The sequence below is a fragment of the Cucurbitaria berberidis genome (genome assembly GCF_010015615.1).
Source record: "Cucurbitaria berberidis CBS 394.84 unplaced genomic scaffold K460scaffold_6, whole genome shotgun sequence".
Lineage (NCBI taxonomy): Eukaryota > Fungi > Ascomycota > Dothideomycetes > Pleosporales > Cucurbitariaceae > Cucurbitaria > Cucurbitaria berberidis.
Window position 1 is genome coordinate 1,606,493 of NW_024468940.1, and position 25,512 is coordinate 1,632,004.

General features: G+C 49.5%; 9 protein-coding genes across 9 annotated transcripts; 5 read left to right on the forward strand and 4 right to left on the reverse strand.

The window, feature by feature from the left end:
- Positions 1-242: 242 nt before the first annotated feature.
- On the forward strand, positions 243-2,207 carry K460DRAFT_380912 (uncharacterized protein; the record flags this gene model as incomplete). Its single annotated transcript, XM_040935306.1, has 1 exon — positions 243-2,207. The coding sequence occupies one exon, from the start codon at positions 243-245 to the stop codon at positions 2,205-2,207; it is 1,965 nt and encodes a 654-aa protein (XP_040783763.1).
- Positions 2,208-2,611: 404 nt separating this feature from the next.
- Positions 2,612-3,415, reverse strand: K460DRAFT_294919 (uncharacterized protein; the record flags this gene model as incomplete). Its single annotated transcript, XM_040929521.1, has 2 exons — positions 2,612-2,959; positions 3,020-3,415. The coding sequence occupies 2 exons, from the start codon at positions 3,413-3,415 to the stop codon at positions 2,612-2,614; spliced, it is 744 nt and encodes a 247-aa protein (XP_040783764.1).
- A 238-nt stretch (positions 3,416-3,653) lies between these two features.
- On the forward strand, positions 3,654-4,514 carry K460DRAFT_294522 (uncharacterized protein; the record flags this gene model as incomplete). The annotated part of the gene is made up of 1 exon (XM_040929497.1): positions 3,654-4,514. The coding sequence occupies one exon, from the start codon at positions 3,654-3,656 to the stop codon at positions 4,512-4,514; it is 861 nt and encodes a 286-aa protein (XP_040783765.1).
- A 619-nt stretch (positions 4,515-5,133) lies between these two features.
- On the reverse strand, positions 5,134-10,738 carry K460DRAFT_410593 (glycoside hydrolase family 18 protein; the record flags this gene model as incomplete). The annotated part of the gene is made up of 7 exons (XM_040937391.1): positions 5,134-6,009; positions 6,073-8,135; positions 8,196-8,459; positions 8,524-9,970; positions 10,021-10,186; positions 10,235-10,558; positions 10,605-10,738. 7 exons carry the CDS (start codon positions 10,736-10,738, stop codon positions 5,134-5,136), a joined length of 5,274 nt encoding a protein of 1,757 aa, XP_040783766.1.
- A 1,317-nt stretch (positions 10,739-12,055) lies between these two features.
- Positions 12,056-16,622, forward strand: K460DRAFT_294972 (carbohydrate-binding module family 50 protein; the record flags this gene model as incomplete). Its single annotated transcript, XM_040929524.1, has 8 exons — positions 12,056-12,473; positions 12,533-12,731; positions 12,782-13,061; positions 13,117-13,450; positions 13,498-13,895; positions 13,951-14,529; positions 14,584-14,700; positions 15,054-16,622. 8 exons carry the CDS (start codon positions 12,056-12,058, stop codon positions 16,620-16,622), a joined length of 3,894 nt encoding a protein of 1,297 aa, XP_040783767.1.
- Positions 16,623-17,028: 406 nt separating this feature from the next.
- K460DRAFT_294497 (cytochrome P450 CYP5080B3) lies at positions 17,029-18,630 on the reverse strand (the record flags this gene model as incomplete). Its single annotated transcript, XM_040929493.1, has 2 exons — positions 17,029-17,241; positions 17,293-18,630. The coding sequence occupies 2 exons, from the start codon at positions 18,628-18,630 to the stop codon at positions 17,029-17,031; spliced, it is 1,551 nt and encodes a 516-aa protein (XP_040783768.1).
- A 373-nt stretch (positions 18,631-19,003) lies between these two features.
- On the forward strand, positions 19,004-21,031 carry K460DRAFT_322201 (MFS general substrate transporter). The gene is made up of 3 exons (XM_040930508.1): positions 19,004-19,342; positions 19,388-19,515; positions 19,561-21,031. The coding sequence occupies exons 1-3, from the start codon at positions 19,227-19,229 to the stop codon at positions 20,850-20,852; spliced, it is 1,536 nt and encodes a 511-aa protein (XP_040783769.1). The 5' UTR covers positions 19,004-19,226; the 3' UTR covers positions 20,853-21,031.
- A 687-nt stretch (positions 21,032-21,718) lies between these two features.
- On the forward strand, positions 21,719-23,519 carry K460DRAFT_380920 (uncharacterized protein; the record flags this gene model as incomplete). Its single annotated transcript, XM_040935307.1, has 2 exons — positions 21,719-22,348; positions 22,395-23,519. The coding sequence occupies 2 exons, from the start codon at positions 21,719-21,721 to the stop codon at positions 23,517-23,519; spliced, it is 1,755 nt and encodes a 584-aa protein (XP_040783770.1).
- On the reverse strand, positions 23,351-25,498 carry K460DRAFT_371220 (uncharacterized protein). Its single transcript, XM_040934308.1, has one exon. The coding sequence runs from the start codon at positions 25,384-25,386 to the stop codon at positions 23,683-23,685; it is 1,704 nt and encodes a 567-aa protein (XP_040783771.1). The 5' UTR covers positions 25,387-25,498; the 3' UTR covers positions 23,351-23,682.
- Positions 25,499-25,512: the final 14 nt, after the last annotated feature.

The following is a 25,512-nucleotide window of genomic DNA, read 5'->3' on the forward strand; positions in this document are numbered from 1 at the left end:
CCTTTATCCTTAGAACGAGAGGAGCTGATTGACTACTCTTGCTCACTGGCAACAGTAGATTCTCCAAGGAGCTTCGTACCTCACAATACAACGGTGCACAGTTGCCCAAGCTGTTTGGTCAAGCCGATCGGGCTGTGCTTTAGATTAGTCTGGAAGACTCTCCGTTAGATTTGAAACACACCATGGAGCGTGATCGGACAATCAGCTTTGGAAATGATAACCCACCACCAGACGCACCTTTGATGGCGTACGACCCTCCGCAGACCTATAATGGCAGCGACATCGCGATGCAGAATGTGGACACGTCCTATTCAAACTCTCCACCAGTAGCCTCCCCGGAGATGATGGATGCCAAAGGTGGGGCGTACACGTATCTCAGCACACCTGCTTCTTCCTCCGACGCAGAAGATGGACCCCATCACCACCATCATCACCATCACGTTAAACGCTTCGACCACAACGAGGCAAGAAAGACGCTTCTCAAGACGGGCGCATCGAAGTTGCTGATATCCATCTTCTTTAGCGCGGCAATATGTGTCTGTCTGAAAGCATGGGAAGGCTTCCGCACACCTGTTGTCCTTTCGAAGACTGATGTTCGCGTTTTCAACTCTCTGACGATTGGGCTTTCTCTCTGTCTAGGCCTCAACATCTTGGCATCACTCAAACATTACGCAGCCACCTTTCGATGGTCCTTTTTGACACGGCGGTACGTCAGTCTGGAGGTCTTTGATCTTATTCTGCACCTGAGCTCGCTTGCCAAAGTCACAAAACTAATGATCATCTCCTCACCTGGATTCCGCGGCCGGACATTTTTGCGAAGATTCAGATGGTTTAAGGACGTCAGAGATGATGGGACCAAGTGGATGTGGCTTGCTTGCCTTCTGTGGCTCTTTATCAACATAAGTTCACAGGTCTTAGTTGCTTTACTGAGTTTGTTCTGGCCTATGAGTAACTCCGAGGTTCCACTGCTTACATACGGCAATGTAACGGTGGCGGACCTGAACACTTGGTACATTGATACGAACTCCAAACCCGACAGCGACTCCATGGCCAACGAAACGTCCCTGGAAGCTGCATGGATGTTTGGCATGGAGGCTATGTTTTATCCTGAGTTTCCACTTGGTGAAGTCAAGAGGGATTTCTCTAACATGCCCGGCACGCCACTGTACAAGGGAGATAGTTCCTACAATTACCTCTTTTTCAATCGAGATCCAACTCATCAATACACCAACTACCTTGTCAGCTCACGAAACGTATCTGCGGTCACAACGTGTGAGCAGCTCGAAGTGCGCGGCAATGGGACCGTCATCGAAACCTCTAAAGAGGTCAAGAAATTTGGAAGCACATACATCGAGGGTAAAGCGCCGGGGAGGGCCTGGGGCAAATATCCCATCCCCGAACATGCAACCGGAGCGATTACATGGATTGCATCAGTAAATGCCTTCTGTGGGCCACGATGCACAAACTTCACAGTCTTACAGTATGGCTTCGACGACCGGGTCATGACAACCTCCTTATTCCTCTGCAATAGCACGTTGGGCAATATTACCAAGGCGCACGCTAAAGACGACATTACTCCTCATACCGACGCCGACAATGTCTCGGTTTATGGAACCAATGAGTTTGCACGAATCGCCGCAGGGGCCATTGGCTGGACAGGAATTCCTTGGAACGACTGGCTAGACCGACAATCGCGGTCCTACTCGCAAGGCTCAAAATGGTCGCCCGCCAAAGTTGTCTCCAAAAAGGATGTCGAAGAGATGCTAATGCGCTTCACCATCGGCGCCGTCGCTGCCTTTGACGACCATGGCATCCGCTACAACATGACATCCCAGCGTGTCGTCCCTACACAAGGCCAACAACTCGACGTTGACTGGTCCTACATCTTCAGCATTCTCGGCGGCATCTGCGGGATCCAGTTCTTCGCGCTCTGTCTTATGGTCATCTTCGCTAACCGCACGATTGTGAGAGATGATAGTTTATTCAGCATGGCGATGCTGTTGAGTCCTGTCGTAGAGAGGATTGGAAAGGCGGGTATGAATATGAGCGGAGATGAGATTAAGGATCATCCCAAGTTAAAGTGGAAGAAGATTAGGTATGATTATAGAGAGGGCAAGGATGGGGAGCCAAATCAGGTGGACATCTTCTTCGAGGGCAAGGATCAGAAAGAGGGAAGGAAAAGTTGGGCGCCTGGATCCTATAGTTGAGACGCTGCTTCTATATATAGATCGATGATTTCTTTGGGTAATAGTAGATCAATTCATAGCATCTGATCGGAGCTTAAGAATTCGCTATTTCACACTAATCTGCTAGTTTATCGACATACGCATGACTTTGAAGCGCTTAGTGACGCGAAGTTTCCTATGGCCAACACTAATACAGTTGATATACACAGATGGAGTTGTTTCAGTACGGCTTCCGCATCGTACAGTGACCTAGGTGTTATGGTCTTCCCCGTTGCTCAACATCTTCATGCAACGCTAATACTGACAACATCTGGTAGTATCGTACAGGCCCCCATCCATCTCTTGCCTCGGCGCTTGTGCGTACAAGTACACAATTCCCCCAGTCATATAAACTTGAGCAGCATATCATTCGATCATCGTCTAGTTTACTCCCAGATGCCGAACCATCTCTTAACCCTGCGTCTCCTCACACCATCCTCGCCCACGTAATATCTGGGATCTTCAACATATTCCTCACCCTTCTCCTCTGCCGCTCGCAGCCTCTCCAGTCTATACTGCTTCCTCTTCTCGATATCTTCTGCCTTTTTCAGTCTTTGCTCCGAGTACTGCTGAGATGTGTGCTCCATGTGCATCTTGTAGACGTTAACAAAACGCCCGGTCGACTCGATGGGGTGGTGCAGAAAGTCTTTGCGCGTGGGAAGGAGCGAGTTGTAGATGGTTTTGGATATGAAGTCCATGTACCACGCTGCGACGGCGAGAGATACGAGGATGCCCTATTACATACATTAGTCAGCAATGCGTTGGACTGGGTAAACGATGCGACGGCAACATACCATGGTGATCCACAGGTGTATCGCCCTATTGTTCAAGAACCAATGCGAAAAAGTCCCTTCCGGACTCATCATATTTGGGTATTTCTTGGTCGCCATTCTCTTCTTGTCCTCTTCTGAGACTGGCGGTCCATAAACCCTGTTCTCTAGGTTTCTATTCGGAGTTCTCTTGCTATGCGACGGCGGACGGTATTTGTCGGGCTGTGGTATTACGGGCGCCGTCTTGTTTTGCTGAGCTGCTTGACGTCGGCGGAACTCCTCTGAGAGGCCTCGTGCGGGCGTGGACGCATGTCGTAGAGATGTAATGGGCGCGAGTGGGGCCAATGCGCGAGATTGTGGTCGTAATAGGAGAGGTCCTCTAGGAAGCAGGAAGCGCGGTATTGAGTAGAGGGATGCCATGGTGGTGACGGTTGAACCTGGTGGTGCAGCCCGGATTGCGGGAGTCCGCAAGTCGAACGAGACGAAGATCTTCGTCGAGCCTCGGAGAAAGATCGGGCCGGCGCATCCAAAGCGCAAAACCTCGCATCCCCCTCTCCAAGCCCGCACTCTCCACACTAATATTGAGTTCAAGGGAGCGACTTGATTAACAGCAGAAAAAGTCAAAATTGCAAAATTGCAAAAAAAAAAACAGGTCCCAATGGCTCCAAAGGTACCATCGTTCGGATCGCAGGAATACTGGAACAGCCGCTTCACTTCTAATATCGACCCTTTCGAATGGCTCGAGGCGCCCGACGCTCTTGATTTGTATATCACCAATGTGTTGCGAGCCACTGGCGAGCTCAAGCCGGAACTGTTACACATTGGCTGCGGGACGTCGTTGCTGTCTTATCATATCCGCGCGCATGTCAAGGATCCGAACCAAATACATAATCTGGATTATTCTGAGGTCGCCATTCATCTCGGCAAGCAGCGCGAGCACGAGTTGTACCCTGCTAGGTGCAATGGTAATGGTAGGAGTAGCGCGAATGCACCTGCATGCATGCGCTGGGACACAGTTGACGTCCTCAACCATACCTCCCTTCTCGCTGCATGTAAACCTCGCGCGTACGCAGTCATAATAGAAAAGTCTACCTCAGATGCAATTTCTTGCTCAGAAGACGTTCATATTCCGCTGCCGTATCCCATTGCCATCCGCTCGTACACTCCTATAGATATGGAGCTGAGGCAGTCGTCCGAACCTATACATCCCCTTTATATCATGGCCGTTAATCTTGCACTTGTAGCAAGACCTGGAGCACGCTGGATCGCACTTTCTTACTCAAACGACCGATTCCCCTTTCTTAACGCGTCGTCAAATACACTCCTAGAAGATCACCTGTTCCCGGACCCTCGCGTACTATGGACCCTCGTGAAGAAGCGTGAAGTGGAAGGAGCCAAATCACAACCACCTGAAGACGGCGATAGTAGTTCGGTAACTCATAGACCCCGAGTGCTCAACTGGGTATATGTACTGGAACGCACGAATGTCCCACTTTTCGTTCGAGGAGATAATATTTAAATTGCACTTAGACCAACGACGTTAGCCATGGCGATTTGCTCTGTAGCAACCTCAACAAGAGAATGACCACCGAGTCGTGAATTGCTTCACAACGTGCTCTACTAAGGACAAGTCATTAGCTCCGGCCCCACTTGCCCTACTTACTGGCCTAGCCTGCTGACACTGCAGCGCAAGAGACCAGTTGAAACGAGTCGGACATGAACAAACCTGGTTAATCGGTCATTCATGTCGGCAGGTCTTCTGAGGTGTTCATCAGAATTCATAATACAGGAAAATCCCCGGCTTTCTTCTGGATACTTGCTTTTCATTGGGTACTTGGTGGTCACACCAAATTGTCAAGCGGGACCTTGCTACTCTTCAAATCAGTTCTGGATAAACATTTGGCTGGCATGCACGTCTTACCTTCAGGGTACTGTGGCATACAACATCAGAGATCGTGTCGCTTGGGGTGGCAGTATGCAAAACGCGTATAGGCTTAACATACTGGAGATAGAATACACCTTTTGGTAATGCTGTTTGGGCTACCTTCTTAGTGATATATGATATTCACTATTACAAGGCTATATTTTGAGACAAGGTCTTGGTGCTTTACTTCCGTATCTAGTTCAATACTCACCCTTTAGAAGGGATTTGTCCAGACAGGCCTGTTGTTTGTCCACTCAGCTCTTAAAGCGTCAATCTTTGCTATGAAATCCCTTCTTGCCTGTGCATCTTCTGAATTTCCTGCATTGTTCGCCACGTCTCGAAGGAAGGGTGTTGCGTATCCCTCCTCCAACATCGCAAGATAGTCGTTGACATGTTGCTGTGAGTCGATGATTGCCGTATTCGCTCTCGTCCGCATAAATGTATGCCATCTAGCTTGCAGGCCGAGCGATGCCCACGTGCGTTGCACGCCATCAATGTTCTTCGTTATTGCGGTGAGCTCTTGCGTTTCTAGACGGTTAAGCATATCGCCAACCCGGACCTTTTGGGCGATAAGATATCCGCGGATGGTTGGGTCTATGTGGTATCGTATAGCGGTGATAGTATCCTTCACATTTTTGAAGAGTGCGTCCCCGTAACCCGCATATTGTTGTAGAGTGTATTCATTGCGAGCCGGATCACTACCCCAGAAGCCTTCTTTGAGCCCGTTGACTTCTTTATCGAGAAGCACCAGCTCATAAGACCATTGATTGTTCCAGCCAGGGAATACAGCGCCTACATGATCAATAGGATCCTTTGTGAGGCCATTAATTGTGGGCTTCTCATTGGGTTTCAGTTGGTACCAGAAATTCTTGAGGCACTTGCAAGTATCTTCCCCCAACTTTGGAGGATTGTAACAGTCTATAGTGCTAGGGAGATCATTGAAGAACTCTTGTATCATCTGGAATTCAAGGATGTGTTCGGTCGCATAGTCCTTCGTATTGGCGGGCTTTCCGGTGTTTTGCCCGGCGAAGCCGAAGTCTGTGCATCGAGCGGGATTCGTATACCTATACGTCAATGCGTTTGGAAGTTTCTAATGGCACATGTGAGTAGGCTTTCCTCGAAGATGATAAGCGGGTGAATATGGATGACTTACGTCGTGCAGAGTACCTGATTCCTCATAATCTGAGCTTACGATGGTTATGACGGCGTTGCCCCTACAGAATCTCTGAGTTTTCTTCGCGCGTTTATCAAGGTGGTGATAACTCGTAACATCGCTAGCCGCACGTTTTGATAGATCCCTATTGCTCGAACCCGGAACATGTGAGAGTTTCTCGCACGCAGATCCCTCTAAACCACCGCTTATTTCCGGATTTGGACAAAGCAGTTTTTGGAGCGGAATATGAAAAGGTGGGCCCCAGGGCGTAACACGCTTGCTAAGCCTATGTGATCCGAGTGAATTAGGCTCGACAATTCGGTAAGAGGAACTATTGAGATCATTGCGACGATCACCAATCGACAGCAATCCTCGTTTGGAAGGCGCACCCGGTCTAAGATCAGGACATTTACCGCCTGGAATGAGGGGAACCTCGCCAGAACCTGGAAGATCCCAAGTCTTTTTTCCCCAGCCAAACTGTGAAGGAGTGTCGACTTGTGCGTACAATTTGGCACCCAGATAGAGTCCATATGTCCATGGGCAGTTCGCTTCCGTGCTCACGCCAACCCCGGCCTCGAAGCGTACATATCCGTCGGCGACAACACCTGCAGCAGCAGCTCCAACTTTCCACTTTTCGTCAAAGCGGATACCGAACTCCGCAATCGCCTTGAGATGAGCTTCGACCTTACCCGTAGCTAACACGGCGGCATAGAAGTGCGGCTGTAGCAGGCCGTTTTGATTTCCCGAATCCCCTGAGTCCAATTCGTCCACAGATTTGGGTTCGTATTCCCGTGAGGCAGCGGGATAAGTCTGCCGAACCTCCCAAGAGGCAAGGTCGACCTTTGTTTCGACCTCTGCAGAAAGTGTAAGTTCAGCGTTGAACTCACCGACGACCCTAATGGACGGACCGATGGTCACGATGCCAGGTATTCGAAACGTTGCCCCAGGGAATGGTAGCGTAACGATGTCCTTCTCTCCAGATCTGTAGGACACTCGAATGAGAGCTTCAAGTGTGAAAGTCGCGGTAACTTTCCCTTCGTTGCTAAAAGTTAGATATGACTGGCTCAGATCTAGTGGGCTTCCCGGGCTGTTGAAGTTGAGTTTTGTGATAAGCGTGAAGCCAAAGCTCGTTGAGATGCTGACGTCTGTCAAAGCCTGGACGAGGATATGTGCGTCGAATTTGGAATTTCCCGATCCGCAAGTAACCTGATCATCAATAATTTTCGCGATGAATTGATCTTTGTAGTTGTGCGTGAACTCTTTCTTGATCTCGGGCTTGACCAGGTTTATCAACCATGCGAGAGCGTCCGAGCCAAACCATCGCTTGTGGAGGTCTTCGTGACTAAGAGCACCTCTATGGAAGTCGTCTCGCCATTCCTCCTCGAGCCACCTTTTGTGATTTCCCCCTACGTCAGCAAGGGAGCGCTTACCTTTGCGCTTCTTGCTTGCAGCAGCAGAAACGACGTTGTCCCAATAGTCGTCCTTGTTAGAGAAGTCGATACGCATGTGCGTCTCGCCGACGTCACGGGGAACGCGCCTGAAATCATAATCAAATGTAAGGTCGTAGACAGTCGGTTTATAGCCGTGCATCACTCGCTTGAGAAGTCTGTGAGGAATGGTCTGCTCCTTCGCAGGCGCCATGGACTTGGCGACCGCATAACGACCCGCTCCACATCCAGCAGGCAGCTCGAGAATGGTACCGGGTACGCCGTGCCCAAGACCTATCTTGTGGCAATTACTCCCTTCCGAAATGTCCGTGCAGAACATCTGGATAGTTTGCTCTTCCTCACTAGTGCCGCCTTTACAGTTGTAGAGCTCCCAGTGAGAGCCATCACGTTTGTCGAGCGAGTGTTGGAGCTCCTGTGGGGATGCGAGAACAACGAACTGGAATGCAGCATTACTAGGGTCGTCATCAGTCTTGTCACCTTGGCCTCCAAATGTGTCGTCCACTTCGAGTGTAAAGTCAGTATCGACGTTGTCGCCTGTAGGGGGGTCTTTGAAGAGTCGGTCCAATGGTACCGGAAGAAACAACGGTTTGCCATCTGTAGGATCGCAGCAATAGACTAAAGGTGTACGAAGTCAGCATACCTTTCACATGCAATCCGTACACCAACCTTACTTACCCCTTGTTCTTTCCATACGGGGAAAACACGATTCACCAAATCCATAAGGACTGTCGGTGAGCTGGACTTGTTTGTTGACAGGACAATGATTGTCGAAACACGAGCCAGGCTGGCCGTACCATCGGCAGTTAGCCCAGTTCTTAGCATCCTTTTTCGGGCAACAATATCGTTTTTGCATGTCAATGTCGAGTGCATCAAGGAACTTCACCAAGGGTGTGTCGATTAGCGAAACCGCGTCTGCAATATCCGCAACTGTGCTCAGGACTAAAGGTTGAGGGAATAAGTTAGTACATTTGTCACATGAAATTCGTAAACCAACGTTACTTACACGTGCCGGAGAAGGTCATGGTCGTGTCGTCATTATTGCAGGTCCTGCCAACACCAGCCCAGTAACAATCGTGTCCCTTGGCTGATGGCGACTCACAGCAATATGCTTTGTTGCCATCTTCGCAATATTTGCCGTCGCCCCATCTGTTCATTTCCAAAAGTACCTCGTTATCATGGCAATGGCCGTTGCAGGATGGGGCTCCGCCGCGCCAGCTACATTTCTTGGGATCTGGTGCACTCGCGGTAGGGCAACAGAGCTGACTGTCTTTCTCTTTCGAGTGTCGAGTGACTGGTTTTGCACCACCGCAGGGCTGTTGCTCTATCTTGAAGAAGCCAGCTTTACATGTACCCCCACAATCAGTGACATAACAATCGGGGACGGTAGCATCGTCCCAAAAAGAAGCATCATCAGCGGTCATTGCGAAGGCTTTGATCGATTTGGGAGATAGCACTGCATTGAGCGCTTCCAAGTCATCTGTGTCTTGATCGATGGCCCAAATGAGAACACCCCCGAGGCCTAACTTATTGGCAAAGTCAATCTTTGACTTGAAGGTGTCCTGGTCATCATAAGAGGCCCACTGGTCCTGATTCCAGGTGATATATTTGACTCCTGCTGCTTTGTCGTGGTATGGTTTGATCTTGTGCTGCTTGATGATCTGCTGGATTTCTTTATAGGTCAAGGTTCCGGAATTGGCAGAGCAAGGGCCAGGGGCCGCACCACCCTTGAAATTACAACCGGGCTGGTAACAAGAAGTGTCGGACAGCTGGAAGCTTCGACCATAGAATCCCAAACCAAGGTTCAGCTTCTCAGGTTTCACTTTGTTGCGCCAGAAGAGATCAAGGGCCAATTTGATCTCCGTTAAGTTTGAATGCCCATATATGTGATTCCCAATAGGATTCGTGGAATCCCAGATTCCATGAAGATCGTAGCTCATTACATTGACGAAATCGACATAATCGACAGCTTTCAGGTCGAAATGCCTAAGGTACCAAAAGCTTGTTGGTACAGTGAAAGAGACAACATAATGCAAGGGCTGCTGCTTATTCGCATCGTCGAGCTCCTTTAAGAAAGTGACGAAGTTTTTGCCGTCCTCGGGTTGACCGCCTCGATCTGTAGCGCCAGGATATTCCCAATCGAAGTCTACGCCATCAAAAGCATATTGACGCATAAAGGCAAACAGCTTCCTAATGAACTTGGCGCGGTTGGCTGCGGTACTGACCATGTTGCTGAAAACAGGTTGGGTAGCAGTACCATTATCGTTGAAGGTCCAGCCACCAAGTGCAATGATAGTTTTGAGGCCGGGGTTGCTTCGCTTGACATTCGTGAATTCGGAGAAGAGATCCGGCTTCAGGTCGTCCATGGGAACCAGATCAAATTCCCCAGGAGAAATATAACCGAATGAGAAATATAGATGTGTTAGCGCGCCGGTAGGAATGTTCCTGAAGTCCTGTGTGGCCCGTGAGTATCTACGTAACAGAGATCATGTGCTTGACATACCATGCCCTGGCACTTTCTGTCATGAGCCCAGGCTTCGTAGTAGCCAATGACCTTCTTCTGGACGTCACCACCCGAGCCACCTGATCCAGGTTGATCACAGTTGCTCTGGCATCCAGGCTCTTTGTCGGTCCCTTTCTTGCAAAACTCGCTTGTCATCCCACAGAATCTGCTCAACGTTAGCCGGAATCAAGTGTAGGATCTGAAACACTCATACCCAAACGCTGAGCAGCAAACATTGAGCGGGCATTTCTTGCCTGGTGGGTCTGATTCCTTGCCGCATTCTGCTTTGGCATTGCAGTTGGACCAGCAGACATCGTTGGGACTTTGCCCATTAGTACCACAGTACTTCTCGCCATAGTTGCAATATCCGGTAGCTTTTGGACAGCAAGCCCCGTTCTTGCATGGCTTGGACTGGGAGCATGAGTAGTCATCCTCAGCCCGTGGCTCGAGCGCTCTCGAGAAAAGGTCTATACCCGGGGAATTGGGGCAGATGGGTGCAAGTTCATCGCGCTTTGGTTTTGCGGAATAATCGAAGGGGCTTGAACAACGTTAATATTGAATCGTATACAGCGATTGTGACATACGAGACGGGATTCTTGCAAGTCGGGGCATTGATATTCTCGGGGAAACGCGAGTGCGACCGAGGAAATGCATTGGCGAGTGAAAGGATGTAGAAGACGACTGTCCACAATGAAAGAATGGACGATTTTTGAGCCATAGTTCACGGAAAAGTGTGTGAATGAACGGAGGGGCAAGGAATGTATGAGCAGATGACAACTGAGGAGGATGGTACTCAAATCATGCGGCAAATATCCGCAGGTCTGTAACCGGCGTCTCTCCTGGTGGTGGTGGCGCGCACATCATATCCTAGTGCAGACCTGCATGCAAGAAGGGATAGCAGACGGAAACACGGACTTTGATTGCCTGTTTCGCCTCTAAGTCCCGCTAGATTTTCGAAAACGCCCTCACTTGACTTGTCATCGTCAGCACTGTGCTCCCCTGAAGAGATACCGGTCAGCAGTAGCGAAGGTGCAGAAGAAAATATAGTGCCGAGGCTGAGTATCTTACACAACATCTGCGGGATCTTATTGAATGGCGCATCGAGGATCGTGACACGAGCGAAAGACAGGCATCACGCGCAAGATTGTGTGGCCAGCTATAGCGACCTTCGATGCCTGTGTCGTCCCAACGGCAGCCAGACTCCTATAGAACTTTACCTCGCGTCCCAAAGAGGACCTCTGAGGTTGGAAGTGGAATATGCCACATAGAAGAGTATGCAGATCAGCAAATTGTGGAAGTGAGATGACACTCAAGGACACTGAAGCGTGGATTACGGCAGGAACCAGGACGCATGGTGGAGGTGGAGGAGGATAAGCCGCAGCCTTCTCCGCGAGATGATAGGCTATGGTTTGCGCTAATAAAAGCGCCAAGAGCGAGACTTTAGCGACAAGCTGAACAATTATCATCAAGGAACCTTAAAAAGGCAAGATTGTTTCATCAACCGTCTCCTTAACAGCCAACAGGGAGACTACACGACGGGGCAGGACGGGGCACGGCCTTACCGGTACCCGTCGAGGATGCGTCCACTCCGCATTGTGCGGGAGTGTCCGCGACATCCTTGGAACTACGCGACTACCTCTTGCAGGAGTCTCGCAGCTTACTAGTCGCCCTCAGCTTGATTCCGAAGTCTAATGATCCTCTCCTAAGTCGGTGGCGTTGTGATCAACATTTCCACCGAACAAGGCCGGTAAGCTTACCTAGCACATGCAGGAATCATGCAGAACCGACTCAGATAGCATCGTGCCCGCTCGCAGGACCCCGCCGAGGGAGACATCTGACCTATTAGATACAGCAATCAGCCATGGGTAACTAATATATACTCCGACATCAGCTTCCTTGCCTGTGTGGAAGCAGGTAGTCTGAGCTGCTCTCCTCACTCATTTTTTCGCGCAGTTTCATCTGCACTATCTTCAATTGCAATTCCACTTTACTGATCGCTAACAGAGTATGCAAGATGCTTCAGCAGATTTCATGCATGTTCCAATCGCTCCTGCTGCTCACAATCCCACTTCAAGTTGCCTACGCGCTTCCATTCTTTACCAACAGCACCATACCCGCTAATCTGACTACTGTTTGCGCCAACGCTCTCCTTACCGACGTTTCGCAATGCCCTCCCATCGTTGCTCGCTTTACAAGTGGCTACTACTATCCGCCAACGATTCTAGAGAAAGCATGCACGGCCACCTGCTCCACGGCGCTGCAAAGATATGAGCAGAGCATCAAAACCGCCTGTGCTGGACAAACCTGGGCTGGATACGATGCAGAAGACGATGCACCTCTTGACCTCATCCCAAATGTGATGCGATTCAATCAGGAATTGGCTTGCATCCAAGATTCCGGACGTTGGTGCAACGTAGTCGCTGCAGCGGCTGCGATGCAAGCCGACCCAGGACGTAAGTATTAGACTTCTTATTTCTATACTGGAACTAAGCAAATACAGAGAGCCCCATAGGATGGGACAGCGTGCCACCATCTGGCGTCCAATCTTCGGGACCTTGTGACTTGTGCTTCATCAAGAATTTGCAGAAGCAGGCTGGCTCACCGTACTACCATGGACCACAACTTCGGTCAAGCTCCATTTATGAATCCAAGACTTCAAGCTGTGGAGTTTCTGGGTACCCTCTGACCACGTCAACCATGTCCTGGTCACAGTAAGATGGTCTCACTCCACCGTTCAGTATCTCTTTCTCATACTTGACAGACCAGTGGCGCCTACCCCAACACCATCAGCCTGCGTAGGCAAAAAGTACACAATAACAACTCTCGACGACTGTTATAGCATTTCCAAGCTTAACAGTATAGGGACCGCGTGGCTGCTATCGGATAACAATCTCGCCGCTTATTGTGACAGGTTTCCCGAGAGTGGTGATTTGTGTATCCAAAACACCTGCAAGGTATATACTGTCAAAGCGTCCGACACTTGCGAGTCTATGGCAAAGTCAAACAACATCACGATTGCCCAACTCAAAGCCTGGAACCCAGTTAGTCGCAGGTTCATAGCCAATGCTGCTGAGGTTCGTCTACTGACTGCTTCAGATCATCAACGCAGGATGTTACAATCTGTACAAAATGAACGAGACGTCTATTTGCGTATCGAATCCTGGCGAAGCCTATGTGACACCCCCGGCTATGCCTCCTCTGGCTCCAAGTACCGCTACTAGCCCAGCCCCAGTCCCTACGAATGCCAAAGACGAATCGAACAGGAACTGTGGTAAATGGTATAATGTTACGGAAGGTGATTACTGCAATCTAGTAACAATAAAGTATGGAATCTCTTTGTTAGATTTTGTCTTTTTGAACCCATCAATCAACACAAATTGTACAAATCTTCTATTGGACATTAGCTATTGCGTAGAGCCAGTCGGTGACAGTAAGTGGGCTACATCCCCTGTAGGATTGCGAGTAACAAACACATAGTCAACACCTACTCTGGCCGACCGGGTTATCATACACCTGGACCCACCGGCTTGCCCTTCACCAAGGTCACCTTCACGCCCACAAGCGCAGCGTCAGCTACACCTACATCTACACGCGTTCCTCTTGCCACCGATACACGAGATGACTGCTATCGATACTTCGATGGATCTCAAATGCAGATTGATATCTCAGGCACAAATTTCCGTCATCAATGTGACTTGGCAGCGGCTGTTTACCGTGTAAAGCTCGAAGAACTGTTGACGTGGAACCCGGAACTGGGAAGTAACACCACAATGCCCAACTGCAGCTTCAAAAGTGGAGTTCGTTACTGTGGCAGATTCTACGTCGATTCGCCGCCGCCCCCAGTAGAAGGACCCAACTTCTTTTTTCCTCTTAGAGTAAGTCTTGTAAATTTCCTCAACAAGGGACTTTGCGCTGATAAACGTGTCATAGGAAGGATACGACGTGAATTGTACCGATTTTGGAGATGTTCCTGCAGACTTCACGTGCAGCGATGTCCTCATTACCTACAATTTGACCATTGCGCAATTCTTCAGGATGAATCCGGCTGTCGGCTCTGATTGTGCGAACCTTTGGACAGAGCAGGCATACTGTATCGCATCACCTAACGCTCCGCCGCCCATCCCAAGTGGAAGCCCAACCTCGGTGGTACCAAGCAGCACAGCAGCACCGGGCCCCTCAGCACCGACCCACAGCGGACAGCCCGCCAATTGCGTCAGATGGCATACGGTCGTGGATGGAGATAGCTGTGCTAGCGTTGCAGACAAATATTTCATAACGACAGCACAATTTTTTGCTTGGAACCCCGCTGTATCAAAAGACTGCGCAACAAACTTCTGGTTGAAACAGGCGTACTGTGTGGGTACTTCCGACTCGATCACTGTCAGTCGATCTGCTCCACCTACACCGACTTCTACTAGCAGGTTCATAATTCCGACGCCTAATCAACCCAACAACGCGGTCAGTAACTGTAACAAGGTTGCTCAAGCCTTGGACGGGGATTATTGCGCGGTAAGCTATCCTGAGACACTTATGAAAAGCAATTCAGCTAATATGCTACGGCAGCTGTTCGCTGAGCGCAATAAGATCACAGCAACTCAACTGTACGAATGGAATCGAGCTTTAGATAATGGTAATTCGTGTGGTTCTTCGTTCTGGAAGGACTACTGGTATTGTATTGGGGTCTCGACATAAGTCATTTTTGAGCTGATGTCAATATCGGTGGGTCGGAGTCCAACAAGGTCGGAGCTAGATATCATAAAGATGTCAGGAGTAAGATGATGCCTTATCTGACTTGTACCCCATGTGACGTAAGCCTGCACAACTGATGATATTGTGCTGTATCCTACAACGCACCCAAAGCTCCCGTGTCTCCTCGCGCTGTCGCGCATCCCTAGCAACTTAAACCCACCTGCAATAAGCAGACCTCAGCGGTGTAATGTTAATGCTCTAATTTGCCCTTCCTTTTAACCGGGGTGTCACACAAAATACACTAGCGCCTTGGCGGCAGCCTACACCTAAACTGCCTGCACCAGCCCACTCTCACTTCCCGCCCTTCGGCTCCAGCTTCGACTATACCACCACATCGCAATTGCAGGAGATCCCACGTAACACCAGCTATCACGATGGACACACTACCACAAGAGTTGATCAACAGGATTGTATATCATCTAGACCGATACGACGGGCAAGGGAACATTCCGGTGCTTCAGCAGCAGTCTCGAGAGCCTTCAAAGTTTCCAGCATATGCGACGCTCTCCAGAACCTGGAAGGAGGCAGTAGAGCTGAACACATTCCATAGCTTGAGGCTCAAAAGTGATGAGCTTACTCATTTTCAGGATATTGTGACGGACAACCGCCGCAAATATCTGACCACACTGAGCTACAGGATTCTGCTGTCAGAATACTCGGAGGAGGCATGCGGTCGAGTGGAAACAGATGATGAGAAGCTGCTCAATGACGAAGCCTTTACTTTGGGCATTTACAAGCTATTCTCGATATTGAAAGTGTGGGAGAACGAGGGCATTCAGACCGCGCTGCGATTGGTTCTTCCGCATGGAAACGCTTTTTCGCCCACAGATCTACGCTTGGATAATAAGTCACAGCTCAGACTCGAGATTGCAATGCGCAAACGCAGCAAAGATATCTTCGAGTGTCGATTTGAAAAGTCGTTCCTTCGGCTGCTTCAAACAAGTCCTTTACCGAACTTGTCGAACTTGTACTATCTAAAAATCGATGGCAACAGTCGACGAAACCTGGCGCCAAATGTCGGACCAAATCTTGCAGCATTTCTCCCAAATTTGAAGGACATATCCTGGGTATTTAATGACTCTGATCCTGAGTCCAAGAGCGTGCGAAGCAACAATCGCATAGACTTCGCAGAGGCCCTCAAGCTAAGTCGATTGCAACAACGCTCTACTGCGGAAATCATCTTCTATCACGAGCTTCCTTTCGATCAGCGGCTCAAGGGTGAATCTCTCGTACCATCGGGATACTCTTATGACCCGTTTAGTGCAGGCCTGCGTACGTTTTCGCAAAATCTCACCGCCCTTACGTTAAGCGCTCACGTTGACTCAACGCTCTTCTGGCCGTCTGACGACGAGAAAATGACCGTTTCTCCTAACTGGCCGTTCTTGAAGACATTGGATCTCACGTTCAATATGGTGGCGCCATGTGGTGAGTGGTATTTCACGGGACCGCGGCCAGAAGATCACGAGGATGACGAGCCGGGTGAGGGCATCATCGGCGATGATTCTAGCGATTCCAACTACAACAACTACCGTGAGCATGGCGACCCATTAACGGTCAATCTACTTCTTGCCGCCCTCGCCAAGGCGCTTCAGAAGATGCCGGTTCTTAAACACTTCATGCTCACTTCTGAGCTTGGTTACGGAAAAGGCAAATTCCATATATCTTATTATGCGCCTGGCAAGGCAGCAGAATGGGGAGATGAGAATGACAGTGATCTTCAAGTTAGAAGGGTGTACTATGAGGTCGGGGATGTGTGGAGACCCGATTATGAGATCATGCAAGGTCTCCGAGGCGCTGGAAGGGATAAGTTTGGAGAAGAGGTGATTGAGAGATTTCTGCAAAGCCAGTATTGAAACTGATATGCAAGTTGAGATTTTACGATACCAAATTGGAGATCTCATAAGGCTTAAGATGGCACTACGATCCGCGGAAATGTTCATCAAGGAGCTGTATAATTGTCTCCTCGATTTGTTCACGACTCGCGCACTGTACGCTGGCCTTCTGTTTTCTGTTTACGATAAACCAACCGTACGAAGTCTCATTAAACCCGTTTCGTTAGGCTCCTACCCTCTTTCCTTTGGTGTCCGTAAAACTGATCGAATGATATGACTGGGGTGACCAGCATATGCTAGTGAAAGAAGACGTCTACATATGTAATCGAGTCATTGATGCTCATGATAAATTGAATCTGGAGACTTATATTGAATCACCACTCTCGAAAATCACCGAGTGAATGTACAAGGTCATGAATGAGCACCTCTAGTGCTCCATGTTGCCGTTCCCCGCATTGATATGACGGTTCACTGCGACCGGCAACTTCTCTGGTTTCACAAACCAATAGTTGATCGTCTTCCACTGTTCCTTCTGCATCCCCAGCGTCAAGTCAAAGTTCTTCACGATTTCAGGGATAAGCTTGGACATTTCCAATGTTGAGATGTGGCGTCCCAGGCAAGTTCTTGAACCCAAGCCAAACTAGAAAGTCTTGTCAGCTTACGTCGGTAAATGCATGGGGGCATACCATACCGGCATATAGTTCGCTTCCATCTTTCGATACCGTTCTCCGCCCTCTTGCTTGGCTTCTTCCCATCGCTCTGGGCGGAATGTATGAGCGTCGTCACCGAAAACACTCTTGTCGTAGTGAGCGACCCAGCTGTTCAAGCCAACGTTGGTGCCGGGTGGAAGCCAGTGTTCCCCGACTTGCCACCCGCCCTCTGGAACAACTCGCCATAGAGGTAATCCAGTAGCTGGATGCATCCTTAGTCCTTCTTTGAGAACAGCCTGCAGGTAAGGCATCTCTTGTGAGTCCTTGAAAGTTATTCTCTTGTGCCAGAGACCGTGTTCTTTAATCTCTTGTCTTAATTTTGATAATATCCGTGGTGAAGTTATCAGATAGTAAGTGATGCTCGAGAGCGAAACAGCTGTTGTGTCGGACCCAGCGATGATGTTGCTCAGTCCCATCATGTAGACGTGATCCGAGGTAACCTTTTCCGGGTTCTGCTTTTGCGCGTCCATCAGCTTGTCTAAGAAGTCCTGTGGAGCTACGCTATCCTCTGAAATATGAGCCGTGGTTTTCTGGGCGGCTTTCTTCTCCGCCCGCTCTCGCTCGTCGACCTTTTTTTGGACGAAATTCATTAGGTACGTCCGGCCGGCCGCTCCAGATCCTGGAATCTTTTCCATGATTGCATATATAGTTGGATGCCATTCCGGAAAGACGCCAACCAAAGTAGAGTAGACCATTGATTTGTCGAGCGCAGCCATCGTGCCTGCAATGTCGTCGCCATTATCGAGAAATCCAAAGCGCTCCGAGTATGTAATCTCTCCAATAACATCAAATGCGTAGCATTGAAACCAATGAACAAGATCGACTGTTGTTCCTGATCGGGCAAAGTTGCCAAGCTTGTCGAGGAATACGTCGATACATTCGTCCACGTAGATCTCGTAAGAGAGCAACGAGCTCATGCTATAAAGGCCTTGGAACCGCTTCCTAGTTTCCGCATGCCTTCTGATATTCTGGTCTGGGAAAAGAGTCCATCTAGTTGAAGTTGGATGTTGCCAACCTTTATACCACTCCCCTTTGGGAAACTTTGATCCTATGCCGTAAACAGATTTGTCTGGCGTAGTGATGGAGTAGAATCCGGGTGCCACTCGGACGATCGGTCCATATTTCTCGTGCAGTGCGATGTTCTCATGGTGGAATGAACCTGCACGGATACCTCTGTAGTACCACAATCGAGTGAAACGACTAGCCCATGGGCCTGGAATTGCTCGTCCGGGGGAGGCGACACACACCCAAATCAAGTAGATGATGATGTAACAAAGCCCGACAGCAACTGCCAGGTAAATGGTTAATGGGAAATTCATCATGTATGAAAGCTCCAAAGACGAGGACTGAACGCCTTTAGGTTAAGAGAGGTCTGCACAACGTGCACTTGAAGCAATATACGTTATTCTTTCCACGGCTCGGATAATTGCAACAAGTCCCATCCAACTATTGCATACAAGCCTATGTTGAGGGGGCCTGGTGTCTTAGAAAGAGCATCATCCTATAATCGTCCTGCCAAAACAGAGCGGCATCGAGTTTCGGCAGATTTGTGGTTCGTCCAGCAACCACATCTAAGCTTCGCTACTCCACTTTGGATGCATTCCGCATTCCGTCTTCCGCGTTCCGCGTTCCGCCGTCCCGAAACCAAAACCATCTACCAACCACAGCTCTTATCGAGTCGACCTGGGGTATGGGGTAATGGGGGGCAACAAAGTATGGGGTAGGAAGAGTGGCTTCAACTTTCGTCTATAGTAGCTTCGAGTGGTTAGCATCCGAGTATCTCGTGAACAAGCTTCAGCCACCCAAGTTTAGCTTCAGAGTTCCGGAAAGAGCACGCATGACCACCCCCTTTCCCAGTGTCAACGAAGAAGTATTTATCCATGCGCGATCCTCCAAAAGATGAGCTCCTCAAATAATGGCTCATACATCCTCTTACGATAACTCCAAACCGACTGCAGTCCACCTCGAGATGGGTCCCGAGCAAGGGTTCGAGGACAAGGCTGATCTTTCTGGCCAGGCTGCTACGGATGAGTAGGTACCCAGAATACGATATCATAACCCCATCTGACCCTCTAGGCATGGTCACTCTCTGCTGCACTTCGATCCGGCTGCTGAGCGTCGCCTGGTGCGCAAAATTGACCTTTATATCGTCCCAACCGTCGCGATGTTATACTTGTTCTGCTTCATCGACCGTGCAAATATTGGTAAGTTGGTTCAGTACGAATACGATCAATGCTAACGAGTGCAAGGAAACGCCAGGCTTGCGGGATTCGAGAAAGACTTGCACTTGACCGGCTTGGACTATAACAAGGTCTTATCAGTGTTCTATATATCCTACATCATTTTTGAGATTCCATCTACCGTGGCATGCAAAATCCTAGGACCTGGTTGGTTCTTGCCAGGGACCGCTCTAGGGTTTGGAATCCTTACTGTTGCTTTCGCTTTTGTACGGGATATTCAGACTGCTTGCGCTGTTCGTTTCCTCCTTGGGATGTTTGAAGCTGGAATGCTGCCTGGTATTGCTTACTACATGTCCCGTTGGTATAGACGTTCAGAGCTTGCTTTCCGACTCGCACTTTATGTGATGATGGCCCCCCTTGGAGGCGCATTTGGCGGCCTGCTCGCTTCGGCCATACTGAGACTGGACTCCTTTGGATCAGTACACACTTGGAAGATGATTTTCGCCATCGAAGGAATTGTCACTATTGGGCTGGCCCTTCTTAGCTTCGTCACATTGACCGACCGACCGGAGACGGCTCGCTGGTTGAGTCATGAAGAAAAGCTACTGGCAATCAATCGCCTGAAATCGGAAAGGGTTGGGACGACTGAGGTTCTGGACAGAATGGACACCAAGAAAGTCCTTCGGGGGATCCTGAATCCAGTCGTACTGGCAACTTCCTGGGTCTTCCTTCTCGCCTGCATCACAGTGCAAGGTCTATCCTTCTTTGCACCAACCATCATCAGGACGATCTATCCAAACGCTACAGTCGTTCACCAACAGCTTTTGACAGTACCACCTTTCGTTCTGGGAGCGACTGCCATTCTCGTCGTAAATTTTACTAGCTGGAAGACAGACAAACGGAACATATATATGGGCGTCAGTGCGCTACCAGTAATCGTCGGCTACATCATGTTTCTTGCTAGTACCAACGCTAAAGTGCGGTACGCTGCAGTTTTCATCATCGCAACCGGTGCCTTTAACTCTGGAGCTCTTTGTAACGCCCAGGTGGCAGCCAATGTCGTAAGCGATACGGCTCGATCATCAGCCATCGGAACAAATGTGATGTTTGGAAACATCGGTGGGATCATTTCGACTTGGGCATTCCTTCCTGGCGACAAACCGAACTATCCAATTGGCAATGGCTTAAACCTGGCGGCACAGAGCCTTATCCTTATTACATGTGTTGGCATGGCTCTTTGGATGACAATGGACAATAAGCGCAGACAGCGGAAAGATGTGGCAGCGGAACTCAGTGGACTGAGTCACGAAAAGATTGTAGACCTCGATTGGCGCCATCCTGGGTTCGAGTGGCGACCGTGAGGGAAGAACCATCCCGCGTGCCATCAGCGTCCACACTCGGTAGGCATGAAATGTACCTTGGTTTTCCAATTGTGATGAAATCCAAGCTTGTATAGTTTTGGGGCCTTTGATGTGTTTTAGGAAAAATTATGCTGCTCTTGAGTCTATTATTTGACGATTATATGCAATCTAGGGTTGGCATGCGTCCGTTCCTGTTGTAGTGGTCAAAATATGTTGCCAAATGCGTATCATCCCAATGCGAGCACTGCGTTTCTAGTCCCAGTCACCTAGGCAGGTAAGCCCGGCTACGGTTAATTTCGCACCCTACTGAAACGCGACGCTCGACTTCACCACGCTCTTTTGCCGAGCTCCAGCGCCAAGGACGCCACGCAATGCGGGGTTTACGGGGATCTTAAAAACAACCTCTTTCTCATTCGACCATTCAACTTCCATTGCACCTGGCGCTGTGTACAAGGAATTTGACGGTGATGCAGACAGCGACGGGAATTAACGCCTGTGCGGGAATGTACCGATCCAAAAGAGCACGTTACGCTTTACGCGCCTGGTAAGCTTTCAACTCTTGCTAGTAGGGTTCGCGCTGCTGAAACGCAGGAGCAAGGAATGTCAACGTCGAAAGGTCAGATGTGACGGCGATACCCCTTGCGCTAGATGCGCGGGACAGTCGTTCGACTGCGTTTATTCAACTTCAGCTCAAAATTCCCCGGGCAAGGACAGGTGAGTACAGCACGCGTTTGAAAATACTCTTACGAGCCTCGTGTAGGGGCCAGACGGTCACGAAACGCCGCCACAGTGTAATTTCCGGATCGCAGGCAACTACTACTCCAAATGATAGTCACTTGATTTCGACAGATCCAAAGCCTTGCACTATGTCCCCACTATCGCTTCCAGGACACAGAGTACCCACCAGAAGCCAGGACCTTGTGTTAAATGGGTCTCCCCCTGAATTCTCTACAAACTCCCCCGAGTTCTGCGGTCCTTCCAGCAATGAATATACCTTTAATGCCGTGAATGGAAATCTTCGAGCCATGGGCATGCAGTCAGCGATACCTGATAAACACTCAGGGTCTGGCGTCCCGTCGACTTCCGCAGGCCGACTGGCGCAGTATGGCCCCTTCGTGAAACTCTTAACTATGGATCCTCTCTGGGATATAACAAGAGAAGATGCGCACATTCTGATTGATGACTGGTGTGAAGGTCTCGGCACTGTCTACCCTATCTTAAGTCGACGGACCATGGTGGACACAGCAAGTAAAGTATTCGACTCGCTCGACTTAGTACGCTCGGAAGGGCTAAGGGAACGAGGCGGATCTGTAGTCGAGGCCCTGTTTGACCACAACGCGAACAAGCTGAAGATTGTACTCGCAATCGGGATGGCCAAGCTAGCTGGTGGTCGAGAGCACCAAGCGCAAAGATTGTTTCAGAGTACTTCTGAAGCGGTAGAAGGGCTTATATGGAATCCGGAGGGCATCCATGGTATACAGCTTCTTTTCTTAGCAGTAAGTTCACAATGGATCCCGAGCTGGCTAAAAGCTAACCAATAAGGCCATGTATCACTTACATCTTAACGAGGAGGTTCGAACATGTAGATGCATAGCGTTTGCGGCCAGACTATGTCTCGAATCAGGCTTACACCGTCGCTCAATGCTTGAAAAGGTCTTCCCGAATACAGCAGAATGTACTGAAGCATTGCAAGCCTTTTGGGCTGTATACATGCTTGAAAGAAGACTTAGCTTGGGACAAGGCATTCCATTTTCAATCCAAGATTCCTACATCGACCGTTCGCTTTACACGATCGAAACTACAAATCCGTTGCAAGCGACGCTATTGCAGTGGACTAGGCTTGCTGGAAAGACATGGCACGCATTGAACAATCAAACTGAAAAGTCGTACGAATCGAGAGTCGACGATATCAATTATCTGGACTACCAGATCATGGAGTGGTATGGAAATCTCCCGGAGCATCTTCAGTTGGCAGATAGCTCAATTTGGACACAAGACGAGCGGTATCAGCCGACGTATTACCACTCGATTCTATTCGTCCGAAAAGCTCATCTTCGAAACCTCATTTATCGCACAGTATTACAATCTCCAGTACAATCTCACCGTCATGAGCCGACCCTACTCAAAGCAATTGAGATCTCAAAGGAGACAATTCGAACCATGCTCCGCCTCCATGAGCAAACCCCTTTGATTCGCACGCATCCCATGTTCTTCCATCAACTCCTCTTGACTGCGTTTGGGAACCTGTTACTCGCCATCGTCAGCACAGGTCCGAAGATTCGCAACAGTGCCAGAGAGGAATTCGACATGTTTCTGCATCTTTTCCAAGTCCTGAGCTCCAAGTGTGCCGCTTTGAGGCGGACATGGCATCGCCTTCAGGGACTACGCGATCTACACGCAAAGCTTAGTCATTCCGACCGCAGCACTCAAACGTCATGTCTAGACAATACCGATGCCATCACAGCGGGCGATGTAGCAGTAACACTATCATTTGACGATATATTCCCGGATATGCCTCTGTCGACGATGGAAGATACAGTTCAACCCTTCAATAATTTAACCATGGCCAGTGGCGGTTTACCGACTCTTAACTACGTCCCCGAAAACTTTCTCGATTTGGATAATCTGTTTGATTTCCCATTCTTGAGCATTACAAGCTACGCGTAGATTCTGCCTGTCTAAATCGAAAGTCATAAGGCGTCATGGAGTCAGATTTGTGTATGCCCATCTGTTAATTCAATACGAGGTAGGAACTGTAAGAGAGGTTTTGCGGTTGGCAAGATAGCTTCAAATAGGTCCAAGGAAGAAAGGCAGCTACGAGTCGATCATGCTACGCGCAACATCGTTGTAACTGTCTCAGTACCTCTAAGAAAAACGCAACATTCGCATCACCGTTGTAGCTGCCTGTAAACTTGCCACGCAAACACACCTTGGCCACGTCCGCATATCTCGACCCCATTCGGGCCACCAAGCCTGTTGTATCCGAGTCAATTGCCTCATTCAAAAGCCAGTCCCTAAACCCTTCAGCCGTCGCAGGTGCATGTTCCGGCATCTTCCCGTACTTCTCCCTCAGGTTGGGCACGGAGCGCTTGGACCCAATGTCAAGTAGGACCATGCCTAGACTATAAATATCGAACTTGCGCTCGAATTCTGCGCGATCGGAGGGCGGACCCTGCGTCTTTGGGTGCCGAAAGGCGTTTGCGGCGATTTCGGCTTTGTCAGTCGTCTCGACTGTTTCGGTTTCGTAGCGCGCGACTTCGCTGCGACTGTAGTCGAAGCCTAAGATGTATGGTTCTGAGAGGTCAATTTCCGCTGCGGTGTCGGCGCAGAAGATGACGTTGCTGCTGCGGAGGCCTTTGTGCAGCCACCCTGCTAGATGGAAGTACTGCACCGCTCGGGCGAGTTGTTTGGCTAGATTGAACTTTTGCTCCAGAGGCCACTTGTCGCGGTGCATGCCGTTGATATTTTTGTCCGTGGGTGTGCGAATACAGTCAGCGAGTGTGAAGAAGGTTTTGGATTTGAGCTCGTAGATGAATTGGTATATCCTGGGTTCCTCGCGGCTGATGGTCACGCCCAGGCAGTTTAGCGTTCGTAGCTCGGAGGGTTTGCTATCCAGGGAGAGTAATCGTGCTACATTTCGGATGCGATTGTCGAGCGTGCTGGTTGCTATTATTTTGCTGTTAACCGTCTTCTGCTCGGTAAGAACGGAAATGCTGTATGAAACACCTTCTTCACGGAATCTACCTAAGAATCGGCTTTCGTCCGGGGTACCATCTAGTTTTTGATGCATTCGCAGACTTGTGAGCACGTCAAATCGTTCCGGATCCTTGGACAGCAATTTTTCGGTGCGGTTTTCCAGATGTAATCTGATGTTTTCGGCCTTGAAGGCACAGAGACGAGCGAGCTCCGGATCTGAAGAAGAACTGTTGGCAGCATAGTTGAGCGTGTCTAAAGAATCGGAGGCGGCATATGTATTTTTGATAATCGGACTTGATTCGGCTGCGGGGGGTGGGAACTGGGTGTAGAGGTCCTCCACCATCGCTTTCACAGTTTCCGCCATCTTGAGAGCTCTTCCATCCTGGAGCGCCCATTTGACCTTCTCCTTTGCAGCTGCATCACCTTGAAGATTTTTCATTTTATATCTCAAAGCTTCCAATTCGTCAGGTGTAACCTCGGCACTCTTCGAGAGCCTCGCGAGGGAAACGGCAGGGGTAGAAACGTACTTTGAAGCGTCCCCCAGTGTCGGAAAGATGTCATCCATCGTTTTGAACTCTTCCAGACAGTAGTTGATGTAAACAAGATGGTTCAGAGCCATCATGCCAAATTGGCGGAAGCGTATGTCCTTAAGATGCTCCTGCTTCTCGAGGCCCCAAAGTGTGCCCCACATGTCGAGCCTTGAGCGAGTCCATTCCAAGGTGATTTGCAGTTGAAGAGCGTCTCGGCCAAGTTCACCAGCTGTTAGGAAAGCTTGAAAGCCCTTCAAACATCCAGTGAATATTTGGCCCGTGAAACCGAGAACTTGAATCACGTCCATGATCAAGCTGACGAAATAGTATCAGACTAGATCAATGCAAGTAATCCCAGTTAGGCGTGCGAGGTCTGATGAAAAGGCTCGGCGGAATTCTACGCTTTTTGAGACGGAATTTAGATAAGTTAAAGC

Excerpts from the sequence above, each read along its gene's own strand:
- K460DRAFT_322201 (XM_040930508.1), top strand. The coding sequence starts at position 19,227 with ATGGCTCATACATCCTCTTACGATAACTCCAAACCGACTGCAGTCCAC. Across the intron at positions 19,343-19,387 it reads GGCCAGGCTGCTACGGATGA|GCATGGTCACTCTCTGCTGC; the intron begins GTAGGTACCCAG and ends CTGACCCTCTAG. Across the intron at positions 19,516-19,560 it reads CATCGACCGTGCAAATATTG|GAAACGCCAGGCTTGCGGGA; the intron begins GTAAGTTGGTTC and ends AACGAGTGCAAG.
- K460DRAFT_371220 (XM_040934308.1), bottom strand. The coding sequence starts at position 25,386 with ATGGACGTGATTCAAGTTCTCGGTTTCACGGGCCAAATATTCACTGGA.